At 39.9% G+C, this 12,037-nt stretch overlaps 1 protein-coding gene across 1 annotated transcript; it reads right to left on the bottom strand.

Annotated features, from left to right (window-relative positions):
- Positions 1–999: 999 nt before the first annotated feature.
- On the bottom strand, positions 1,000–10,335 carry SUMO2 (small ubiquitin like modifier 2). Its single transcript, XM_069542225.1, has 4 exons — positions 9,684–10,335; positions 7,945–8,076; positions 3,723–3,794; positions 1,000–1,655 (listed from the first exon to the last, which is right to left on the bottom strand). Exons 1-4 carry the CDS (start codon positions 9,702–9,704, stop codon positions 1,593–1,595), a joined length of 288 nt encoding a protein of 95 aa, XP_069398326.1. The 5' UTR covers positions 9,705–10,335; the 3' UTR covers positions 1,000–1,592.
- Between the last annotated feature and the right edge of the window lie 1,702 nt (positions 10,336–12,037).

Below are 12,037 nucleotides of genomic sequence, written 5' to 3'. Positions count from 1 at the left end.
ATATAAATTGTAAAAACAGGCTGGCACACTACACATACAGGAAAATAAAAACTTCTGTTGATTTAACTTACAGTCAGGAACCTATGCAATTCCCACTCTCTCTTGGAAATTTCATTCACTGTAGAAACGGGGAATATAAGACAAACCACACTGCAACAGAATAGAGTGCATGACAGTTCATGTGGTCTCCATTCAAAAGGCCACATTTAGGCAGCGAGGGTGGGAATTGTTTCTTGAGAACCATTATTGCAAAACTCCATTAAGTCATCAGAAAACCTAATCTCTAATCCCAGTTCGATAGCCATCTATTAATAACTGTGGGACAAATTATCCCCTGGACCTCAGCCTTCTCATATTTAAAACAGGGTTAGAATTAGTCATTACATCTTTCCAGCTCCAATATTCTATTGGTTCTGTAGTTGTTTTCTTTCCCTATACATTTGAATTTAAAAACTGTAGTGATCTGCATATTTAATTGCTGTAAGTATATATATATACACACACACACACACACATATATATATATATATAGGTAAAAATGTTTTGTCACTTAAGATCCTTAAATAAGGAACAAAAACTCTATTTTAGGCTAGGGAGTATTTACCATCAGACAAAATGAAGATTAGAATGGTGAAGTGTGATACATCAGCAGTCAGCAAAATCAGAACTTTTTCCTAGTCCTGTGTACTAATCGACTCTGCCTCAGGTAGTGGTTACAGAAAAGAACACTTAGAGAGTAAACCCACACTATGGCCCAATTTTTTGCTAGTAAAAGTTGCATACTTGAAATTGACTAAACTTTCTGAATGGAGGCTGAAGCATTCCTTGCTAATCATTTACGTAACTTTGTTGTTCTTTGTTTTGCGTTAGTCTGTCAGAAATGCAAAGTAGCTTTATTTCTTCCTTGAAATGTTACTTTTAGTAGGCCTATTCAGGTCATGTTTTCCTCTAAGCTTCAACTTTCTACTTAATATTCCTCAGAATAAAGAAAACAGCTCATTTTAAACAAGAAGTTTATTTAAACAACAAGACGCTTGACTTGAAGGGAAAACTATCTAGGATTCATTTCTTTTAGAGTAATTTATCCCTACTTAAAGACAGATTGCCCTACATGTAACAGCTACGTACAAAAAAGTTATAAAATTGTCCTTGGTTTTACAATGATAAATGAAAAACATTAAAATTCTCCAATCGAACAAGGTATGCAAGAATTTTTATGTTGTTCTTTTTTTTGTTAAACAGTGAGAGCAAAATAACTTACTGGAATATAAAGATAAGAGCTGATGAGCATGCCACTAATGGAGAAAAGGGGGTATTTTCACAGAATCAGTATTTTTCCCCATCCCATCTCCATTTGATGTCAATCAAAACATACCATTGGCCATTTAGTTAAAAAAAAAATGCAATATGCTTGTGCACATACACCAGTTACTTTATGTACAATAAAGGAATGGGGAAGGGGAGAATGAAAGAATAGAGAAACTATACTGTAGTAGTCAGGATGTGGTGGAACCAAATTGCGGTTTTCTAATTGAGAATGTCTTCTTGGTCTGGAGGAACAGAATTCTGGAGTAAAGTAGCAGGTTCCCTTTTTAGTAGACACCTCCTGTCTGCTGCTGGAATACATCAATTGTATCTTCATCTTCCATCTCCAACTAGCATAAATGAGAAAAAATAATCCACCATTGGTTATTCAGTTCTTAAAATGTTTAACTATTAGACTTAAAATATCCTGAATGAGTTCTACCCCCTCAGTGTTATTTCAGATGTCCCACAGCTTAAAGTAGCATTAGACTTAGGTTTGAATAATCTTTCACTTGGTCTTTTTTATTAACATTATAGAAAACTGAGTTTTTAAGTTGAAAAAATGAGTATGACCATAAGTTATATCTTCTCATTTTTCATTACTTAAAATAAAAGTGATATGTATGAAGGATCTCAATGCAACGTTTAGATGAGCAAAAACCTGGAAATAACCAAATTATCAAAAACCCAAAGAAATATGGTACATTCATATATGAAATACTATGTGGCTATTATTAAAGAATAAATAGATTTACACATGCAGAAAAGGAAATATCCCTTAGAGACAATATTGGGCTAAAAAATTTAAAAACCAGGCATCAAATACAATATAGTATTACATTTGTACACATATTTTTAATTTTGTCTAACTATGTGTACAACAGGAATATATCTTTGCCTATGTACAAAGCAGTGGTTACCACTATGCAGTAAGGAAAGGCATATGGGAAAAACAGACTTGTTAAAATCAAAAGGGAACTGTTTCTAATGAAGTTGAATCATAGTATAAGTAGGGCTAAAGTATTAAAATATTAAGTCTCAATTCTCTATTTGTAAAATGGAGTATCATTCAGTTATAAGAATTCAATGAGTCAAAGTATCTAAAAAATGCTAAGTGCATTAACAATTATACTGCTGTTAAAACTGGCTGCTAAGATGTTCTAATTTATACAATTCTGCTACTTAATAAATACTGGAAGAACAATTCTAAAATGAGTCAGTTTTATTCTAAAACAAATTCAATTCCAAATGCTAAAATGGTCAATTCCAAATTCAATTTGAAGATTTTATAAATGCAGCTTGTGAACAAACCTTCCCTAGGTTTAATTATTTGCAGTTAGCGTAACAGACAAGTTCCGGAACTTTCTGGTGGTGGGTGAGAGTTTCAAAAAACAGAAAATACATTATCATCAGAGCCCAGCATAATGGTTTAATTCTTTTAAAACCATCAAAACTGGTCTTCAGCCTATCTACTAAAATGAAACTACCGAAATGTTTTTAAATTTTATAGTGAAAGTTTAAATGCTTCTGAAGGATGCAGGAGAGCTTTTTCTCTCATTCAAGAGAATTCAGCTCCTCCTTGTGGCTACACACTATAACTGCTTCTTAGAGACTCACCAACAGAAAATAAGATGTGAAATTTTTGAAGATTATCAACAAAAACAAAATCTGGATGTTCTGTTTCACTCATATTTATAACTTCCAATTTTTTATGGGGGTGATAAATTCAAAAGTACAGGGGTCCAATTTAAATTTCTGCTATCAATTTTTTTCCCCAAAACTGGAAGTCTTAAACTGAATTTCAGAAGGTAAAAAGAAACAAAGACAAAAAATTTCTGCTACAGAAGGTAGCCCAGTCGATTCCCTACAAACTGACAGAATAACTGAGGTTATATGTAGAGATTAAGGGATCAAACAATTAAGGGTCTGGAAACAGACAGCCTATGAAACACAAGCTATCAAGAGACTTGCAGTTACAACCACTAGATTCCCTTCAGTTCAGAAATATACGTAATCAAGACTTCAGGAGGAACTAAAATGGCTACAATAGCCAATCAATCACTTGTGAGAAACCCTGAGTATGATTTAGAGTTGCAGCAATGAAAACAGAAGGAAAACAATCTGAAGCAACAGACAGGAATTTTATTATCTTCCAAATGATGCTGGCAAGAGGAAAACTTGGATTAAAATAAAATGACCTACTAGCTTTACTAAGTGATAAGTAGTTATTAAAAAACCATTGGCACTTCCTGAATTTATTCCTGTTTTTTCTTTTTGTTCCCCTTTGGCCATATCTTACATAGCTTTGAACTCTGATAAAGAACTATACTCCAATGACTAGAAGTTCACAAATTAACAAAGCTGCTGAGAAAATTATGAACACATTTGCTTTCAAGTTAGCACAGAGAGATTCTTACCTGTGCAGGTGTGTCTGTTTCATTGATTGGCTGCCCGTCAAATCGGAATCTGATCTGCCTCATTGACAAACCCTGGACAAAGCATTTGAACGTAATAAGAATGCAAAGAAACAGTTAAGATTATGTTAAGATTTCCATACTGGTTAAGTGATTTGGGGTGACTTTTACTTTCTCTAAACTATAGTATGTTTTTCATTCTATTACTAGAGCTTAACTAATAAATTCTATTACTAGAGTTTAAGTTAAAGAAATTTTTATGTGCATTTAAGCAGATAAATGAGCCTAAACATGCAACTTTCTGCAAAGGGGACTCCAATGTTTAACTTATTCAAGAATTACCTACCTGTCACAGGGGTGGGAAAGGGAAAGGAACAAAATAGTGAAGCTGTTGGTAACTGTAGCCAAATGAGACCAAGATAGAAAATAAAGTATCTTTGGAGGTATGCTGTGAATATATTAACTAGAAAAATAGCTTTCTTGGAAGTGTCTTACACAAAGTCATTCCTGTAACATGCACAAATTACAAACTATAACTCTTGTTACACACTCTTTGCTTTATTAAGAGAAAATTAAACTGAGTTGCTAGGATTAAAAATATTGAGATCAAGTATTCCACAAACACTCATGTAACACCTGTAGTCCCTTATTCAACAAGGATTCACTGAATTTGTCTTTAAAACTACCTGTAACATACTGCTTCCTTTACAACTCTAGTCTTTGACACATACCACCCACTTCCAGACTAGCCCTTGTCTTGAGGAACACAAGCAATCCCCCACTAGGTAGGTGACAGCCATAACCTAATTCATTCCTCACGACTTTCAAATTTAGTTTGTGATTACACAAAGCAACCAAGAAGCCAATGCCAAGCCATTACTACTATTACATATTTACAAACACTAGATTGGAGACGATTGCTTCAACAAAACACTAAGCACCTTTTATATGCCGTGTTCTTCCCTCACTACATCGACTGATAAGGACGTAAGGTCAATGGTGTGACCACTTAAAATAAGGAGGGGGGCAGAGGAAGACAGGGCCAGAAGAACACAAGCAAACTGTACTTCTTTATTGCCACCTTTTTATGCTTTTCCTTATCAATAAAAGCTCTTTTATTTTGCTGGAGATGAAAAGTCCAAAATTCAGGAAACTGGCTTTTAAGATTCCATAAACTATGTAAAGTTAAACAATGAATTTACACTAAACCAGTATTTGGTTTTCTCTTATGTATAAATCTCAACATTGAGCTTTAATTGTGCCCCAGAAGAGCTGTGTGAGGCTATCTCTACATGTTCCCACTTCTTCATTTCACAAAAATGAACTGGACTAAACCAATTCTGGGTTCTCTGAAACCACTTGACACCCTAGAAAACAACTAGGGTTAGGGTAAATTTATACTAGAATGGAATACTATGCTCTCAGTCATTTAGCTGAAGGATCTGTGGCTGATATAAAGCGGGCAAACTAATTCTACATGTGAATGAAAAACTTACTTAGAAACCAAACTCCAGAGATACTAGTCTGAATCTCTATCATCTTATAAACATATAAGCCAATACTGGTCCAGGAACTAGAGAAACAGTGAACAAAACAGCCCTATGCTCATGGAGCTTACATTTTACTGCACAGACAGGTAAATACAATAATCACTGAAAAAAGCATCGAAACAAAGAGAACTGAGTGAAAAAGGGCACTTTGAAATCAGAGAAGTCCCTGAGGTAGTAATCAAGTGTAGAGTAAAAATGGTTTGAGAGCTCAGCACTATCAAACAGAAATACAGTGTGAGCCATACATGTAATTTTAAGTTTTCTAGCTGCCATACAAGAAAGTTAAAAATAAGTAAAAGCTTAACAGAAATGTTTTAACTCAACATAATTAAAATACTATCACTTCGACATGCAATCAACATTTTAACAACTGAACCTTTTGTCATACCGACTTTCCAAAATCTGGCATTTATTTTACACTTTGCAGCACACTTCAATTTGGACTAGCCACATTTCAAGTGGTAATCGGTCACATACGGCTTGTGACTATTGTATTGGGCTAAGTTTAGACAGAGAACAAAACTGGGTGGTGGATTTTCAGTTATGATACATCATCAAGGAAGATCCTAAGGTTTTGGCAACTAGATGTAAAATGATGCTATTTACTGAGTGGGGACACCACAGAAAGATTTCTAATAGAATCAAGGATCCTCTTTTGCATGTTTAGTCTGAGGTGCCTAGTAGGCATTCACTGGGACTCCTCCAGAGATCCAATGCCAAATGAGTGCATTAGAAAGTAAATATGAGCATTCAATTAGAACCTTGATAGGAAATTCTTGGTCTTCTTCCTCACCTGCCAAAAAACTTAAGTTCTGCAAATTAGATGGGATAAATACTGAGGTTTTTTTTTTTTTTTTAAATAACATGTACCACACTTAAAAAGCAAGGACTCAGTCCTCCTCCTTAGAACTGGAGAAACCACTTGAAAAGTAAATAGGGACCTTCTGTCACTCAAAACTTGGAGGTTATCCCCCATTTAAGAGGAAAATGGGAATAAACATCTTTCCAAATTCTTCCTGGATACTATCTTCAAATCCTATTTGCATTCCAATGGATATACAGTAGAATTACATTCTTCATGGACTGCCAATGTTTTTTCCTGTAGTGCAAAGTAAGAATGGCCTTAATACGTGTAGTCAAATATAATCCCAACCTTACGCCTAATAACTGAAAAAAAATCAAAGAAAACTTTAATCTGGGCAGTACAGTAGATTTATCCTAACACAGAAGGAAAACTAAAAAATCCTTGATTGACCTACTACCTGACCTTATAGAACAATTCCCTATAAAAGGAAAATCTGGAATACAGCAGATGTGCTTTACTTTTTCTGGGACACAGTATAATGCCCCAGTTTATATGCATCTGGCAAAAATAAATAAATACGTAAACTGTTAATCTAGGGGGTAGACTCATGGGTATTCAATGTATCTTTCTCTAAGTTCAAAAATTTCAGTCCAGTTTTAAATGAAAGCTAAAATTTACTAGTAATCAGAGAAAAGTTAGGCATGATATGCAGAGAATTTTGTAAAAAGTTACCAAATCTAAGCATGAGTTTCTATTTTGTATAAGATTGTGCTACATAAAAGTTCCACCTTTTAAAATTCCGCTGTAACCTGAAGGGGTATTATTGCTAAAATACTGTAGATACTCTTTAGCATAATTAATAAGTATGTGTTTACTGTTACAGGATTTAACCAAACTGCTTCAAATAATAGTACACTTTGTACTTTGTAAAGAATTATGAAAAAGCTTACCTATATAAAAAATTATGATCACAATATTCTGTTATATAAGTAAATTAGGCATAAAATAAAACTTCAAACTCAAGTTTTCGGTTTCTTTAAGAAGCCTTTCAACGTCATAAAGGAGACCCAAGTATCAACTCGAATTCAATCTCCCAACTTGTAGAGGCACCCCTCGAAACTTGTAGATTTTAACTTTATTTTGAACCTATTTTTAGGTCAGTGTGCAATGTAGATAAACTATTTTAATCTAACAAAATAATTTTCCAAAATTTTATATGTTATTTACCCAGGGTCAAGCAAGAAAAACACTGTTGGATTAACTGATCGACTAGTTTCTGCTATACTTGAAAAAGTCAACTTTAAAGTTGCCTTGTAGTGTTACAGACTCAACATCACAAAAGGAAGCTTCTTTGTCTTAAAGCTCACATTTACCTCCTAGCATCTGTTTTCTACTTCCTCTTCTGGATGTAAAAAATTTACTATTTTCTGAATAAAATTCAAATGTGTTTAATATAGTAATGTTTATGCCTGACCTCTACTATTAGTATAAAAAGAAAACATTACAATTTTACATGCTTCAGAAAACTTGCAATGTCTTTAAACTCACATTTTATTTCCAAGTTGGTTAAAATACTCGAAATAAACTGTTTCAACACAAGACAAATTTTAAATTGTCAAAAAAGAGCCTGACAAGAATGCATTACGTCACAGAACCAGAATCATGTATATTAACCATCTTAAGGGGTTTCATGAAAAATCAACAGCCAAGTGTATGATAAAACTCTGATATGTCAAGTATATAACTGTATATATATATTCTACCAAAAACAATCTATTGTCACATTATGCTGGTTTCTATTTCTCAAGAAAATGTTTGTGTTTTTTAAAATCCGTTTTATTCAGAGGAAGTACACATGTCAGCTCCTCACCTGTCGTTCACAATAGGCTTTCATTAGTTTACTAAGTGGTGTATGCCTCTTAATCTTAAACTGCACCACAGAACCATCCTGCCCCGCCACCTTCAAATTAATATGATCGTTGTTCTCAGTCTTGACTCCTTCCTGTTGAAGAAAAAAAAATTTTAAGCATAATTTGGAAAATGTGAAAGACAAACACCTTTTAAAGCAGCAGCAGCCCAAGTCACTTCAGAAATCAACAGGTTTCTCATTCTGTATGGCAACAGAGCATACAGCTGTTTTCAGCTGCTGAAATCAATCTGAAAGATGATAAATCCTGAAGCAACAATATTAAATAGCTGTCGCTAACAGAAAAGCAGCCTACCTCCAATACTATCAGTATCAACGATCGATTTTTAACGATGTATCCCCTTCAATTTACTGCAATGCCCTTTTGATTCTGAGTTTTAAAAAATGACATCTCCCAAAATATATCTTTGCTCTAAAACAGTTAAAAACAAGCATCCTTTCTCCTTTTAAAGTGCTTTGAGTACACAATGCAAGGAACAAAAATCTAGAGCTTGCAATTCAAAACTCATCACAAATCTCGTTAAAAAGTTAGCAAATTAACTTTACTAACAAATCTCAAACTACATTAAAAAAACAAACACCTAACTGAGGAATATCCTCTGATTCTCTCCGAAGCAACAATAATACTCAGAACCACTATTATTGTTCGCCTCTATGAGCAGCTTCATTTTTGTTTATTTTTAGTTAAGAGCTTTTCTCCACTCCCCTCTGTTGTCATGAGTCAAATGCACAGTTTTATTCCAAGTCTTCCTTGTGGATTTCGACAAAATCTGAAGTTCACCAAAATCAAGTGCAGAAAGAATTCTGTAGCCCCTAAACCACTTCAGAAGGGAAGGGAATGGCGAGGGGTGGGGGGGGGGTCACAAAACCAACCAAAAGAAAAGTCCCGTGTGCCAGGAAGAAGTGTGCGCCCTAGTCCTCCAAGGAAAAGCCTGGTGCCTCAAAACTCACGTTAAAAAAGTTAAGCCTTGCAAAGTCTCTCTGCTCGTACATCTGCCTCCAACTTCTCCAAACCACATGGTCTCGGCAAGCTAAGGGTTACTTGGCACCCAGGGAAAAGCCCCTGCCCATCCTGACAAAAAATGTGGGAAATACTCCCCGGGAATCCCCCAACCCCTGCCCCTCAGGACGGCCCGACAGGCATCCGGCTTCCAGTCCATCGGCAGCCCATTGATTCGCCCCGAGCCCTCAGCCGACCAGTACGGCCAGGGGCAGGGGTCCCCAGATGCCTGCGGCCCCCACCCCCGAGCGGGGAAGCCCTGGGCCGAGGGAACTCCTCGCCACCGCAGAGGCGGCAACACCCGCCCCGGCGCGGGGTCCGCCGAGGGTGGGGACATCGCGCGCCCTAACGCCCCTCGTCACGCGCGCCCGGCCAACCGGGCCCGAGAAGCCCCGCTCGCGGCCAGTGGGCCCGCGGGTGTCCGCGATTCGCCCGCCCAACTCGCGCCCGGCGCGCACTCCAAGGCGGCCGGGGGCGGGGGAGGGCGGCGGGGCCTCCTCCCGCGCGGGCGGGAGGAAGAGGGGAGGGAGGAAAATGGCGCGGAGCGCTGGGGCCTGAGCCGCGGCCGCCCCGTGGGGGGCCCGGGAAGGCGCGGGGAGCCCGCGGCGGGCTCAGGCCGGACCCCGGCCCGCGCCGTGACCCCGGCCGCAAGGCGAGGCGCGGAGGCCGGCGCCGAGCTCACCTTGGGCTTTTCGTCCGCCATGGCGAGCGCCGGAGTCTCCTCAGCTGCCGCTTCACAAAAGAGGTACCAGGTCCGCACGGAACGAGCACACAAGCAGCACCAGGAGCGGCAGAAGAAGGAGGCGGCAGCGGTGGAGGAGGGAGAGGGCGCGCGCACGTCGTGCGCTCCCTCCCCCCACCCTGCGTGCGCGAGCCCGAGCCACCGAGGCTCCTCATTGGTTGCTGCCTCGCGGGAGCGCGCAACGCTTACATAACCACCCCCAACCCCCGCCCCGCGCCGCCCCGGCCTGGCCCCGGCGCCCGCCAGGCCGGCGGGAAGAGGCGCGGACACGCGCACCCGGCCCGCCGCGGGGGCGCGCCTGGCTCTGGGCGGGGCTGTATTGTCCTCCTTCTGTGGTGGAGCTTAATCAAAATGGCTTCCAGCTGGTCCTCGATGGGGACAAGGAGGCTCGAGGCCTAGACGTGAGAGACAAGCTGGGAAAGGCAGATTGACTAGACGAGGCAGGGAGAGCCAAAATCAAAGCCCCAGCACGAGGTTCGGGGAAAAGAACCTCTCATTCGGTGGCCCATATACAGCTTTCCTCTGGATGAGAGGAACATCACACTTCCTCTCAGTCAGCCTCTCATCCTTCGAATTTTAAAGCTTCAGCCTCAGCCCACTTCCCACTAGGCTCGTGCTTTAGTGCTTTGACTACTCTGTCCTGCTGGAAACCCCGTACTTTGACTGGCTGAGGGAAAAAGGTTCAGCCTACAAACTCCTTACTCATGGCTTGACTCCCAACTTCCAAGAGGATAAACAACATCCATCAAAGAAAAGTACCAGATATCTATCTTCCAAATCAGTCGATCATTTCTCCGTCAGTTTCAGAAATAGAAGTAGGTCCTTCGCATCTTAAGAACAGCCCTGACATCTGCGCCCTGCTTCTCTCCATAGGGTTTATTGATTATTTCTTTTGTCCTGTATTTTCCTCCACTCCCTGGTTAGCGTAGAAAAAGACTCATTTCTAGTTCCATCTAAAGTTACCACCCTATCTCTCTCCGTTCTTGGCCCAACATCTTGAAAAAAATGTCCAGGCCAGCTGTCTCCACTCCCTCACCTCCCACTCACTCCTCAATCCACTGCAATCTGGTGCTGTCCCCATGGCTCCACTGAAACTGCTCTCTCCAAGGTCACCAACGACTTTCTGCTGAATCCAGGATGCTTCCCGGTTCCTCACTCCTTGATCTCCCTCCCTGTGACTTTGGGTTGTGACTCTGGCCTGGCCTTAATCCCTTTGCACTTTTTTTTTCTTTCTTTCTCAGCTCTTCCCTTAAATGTTCCTTGGATTTCGTTCTGAACCTGTTCCTTTCCCCATTCTGTTAACTCTCCTGGGATGATTTTATACCACTTCTATTACCATCTATTTGTTAATAATTCCCAAGTCTAGATTCTAATCCAACCTTTCTCCAAACTTCCAGCCTGTAAATCCAACTGACTTCTGAACATCTCCACTTGAATGTCCAGAGGCACCTCTAACTCAGCCAGTCTCAACTAAAATTCTCAATTTACTTTTCAGACAGGCTTCTGTCTTTCAAGTTCTCAAGTCACTGTATGACACACCGTTACAACCATAACATTGCTTTAAGCCAAAAAGCCAGGGGGCATCCTTGACCCCTTCACACACTTCCCATACAGTCAGTCCCCAAGTCTTATCTATTCCCCCTTTCAAATACCTGTCAAATCTACCTACTTCTTGCCTATTCTACCTACCTACTTCTTTTCAGCCTCCGTCCAATCTTTGCTTCCCTGGTGGCTCACGCAGTAAAGCATCTGCATGCAATACAGGAGACCCAAGTTCAAACCCTGGATTGGGAAGATCCACTGGAGAAGGGAATGGCAACCCACTCCAGTATTCCTGCCTGTCTAGGCTTTGGGCTCTATTCCATTTGCTGAGCTTTCCAGCTGGTCCTCCAAGGTGAAGAGTAGGCTTGAGGCCTTAGATGTACAACAGGCCAAGAAAAGCAGATTGATTCCGGGCAGGCGGTGAAACCCTAAGTTCAACTCAAATTTCCCCAGGGCTACTGATCTTTTGGTTTTAACTTGTGTCCCAACTGCGTTTGAATAGTTAAGCAAATCAGGATCATCTAAGGTGCTGCGTTTGTTTTTTTTTTTTTTTGTCACAGCATCTAGGGGTATGCAACATCTAGTTCCCGGACCAGAGGTTGAATTCAAGCCCCCTGCAGTGGAAGTCTGGGATTCTTAGCCACTAGACAGACCACCAGGGAAGTCCCTAAGGTGCTAGTTTAAATTCATATTCTCAGGCAGTATGGCTCTGGGAACCCTCTTTCTTAAGCATTTTCCCCCCTTAATTTTTG

This window comes from Ovis canadensis, chromosome 11 (assembly GCF_042477335.2).
Source record: "Ovis canadensis isolate MfBH-ARS-UI-01 breed Bighorn chromosome 11, ARS-UI_OviCan_v2, whole genome shotgun sequence".
In the NCBI taxonomy this organism is placed as follows: Eukaryota; Metazoa; Chordata; class Mammalia; order Artiodactyla; family Bovidae; genus Ovis; species Ovis canadensis.
Note: the sequence above shows the minus strand (reverse complement) of the source record. Positions and strands in the feature narration are given on the sequence as shown.

Coding starts and splice junctions, on each gene's coding strand:
- SUMO2 (XM_069542225.1), bottom strand. CDS start 9,704: ATGGCGGACGAAAAGCCCAAG. Junction 8,077..9,683: donor TGGCGGACGAAAAGCCCAAG/GTGAGCTCGGCG, acceptor TTTCTTCAACAG/GAAGGAGTCAAGACTGAGAA. Junction 1,656..3,722: donor AAACAGACACACCTGCACAG/GTAAGAATCTCT, acceptor CATTTATGCTAG/TTGGAGATGGAAGATGAAGA.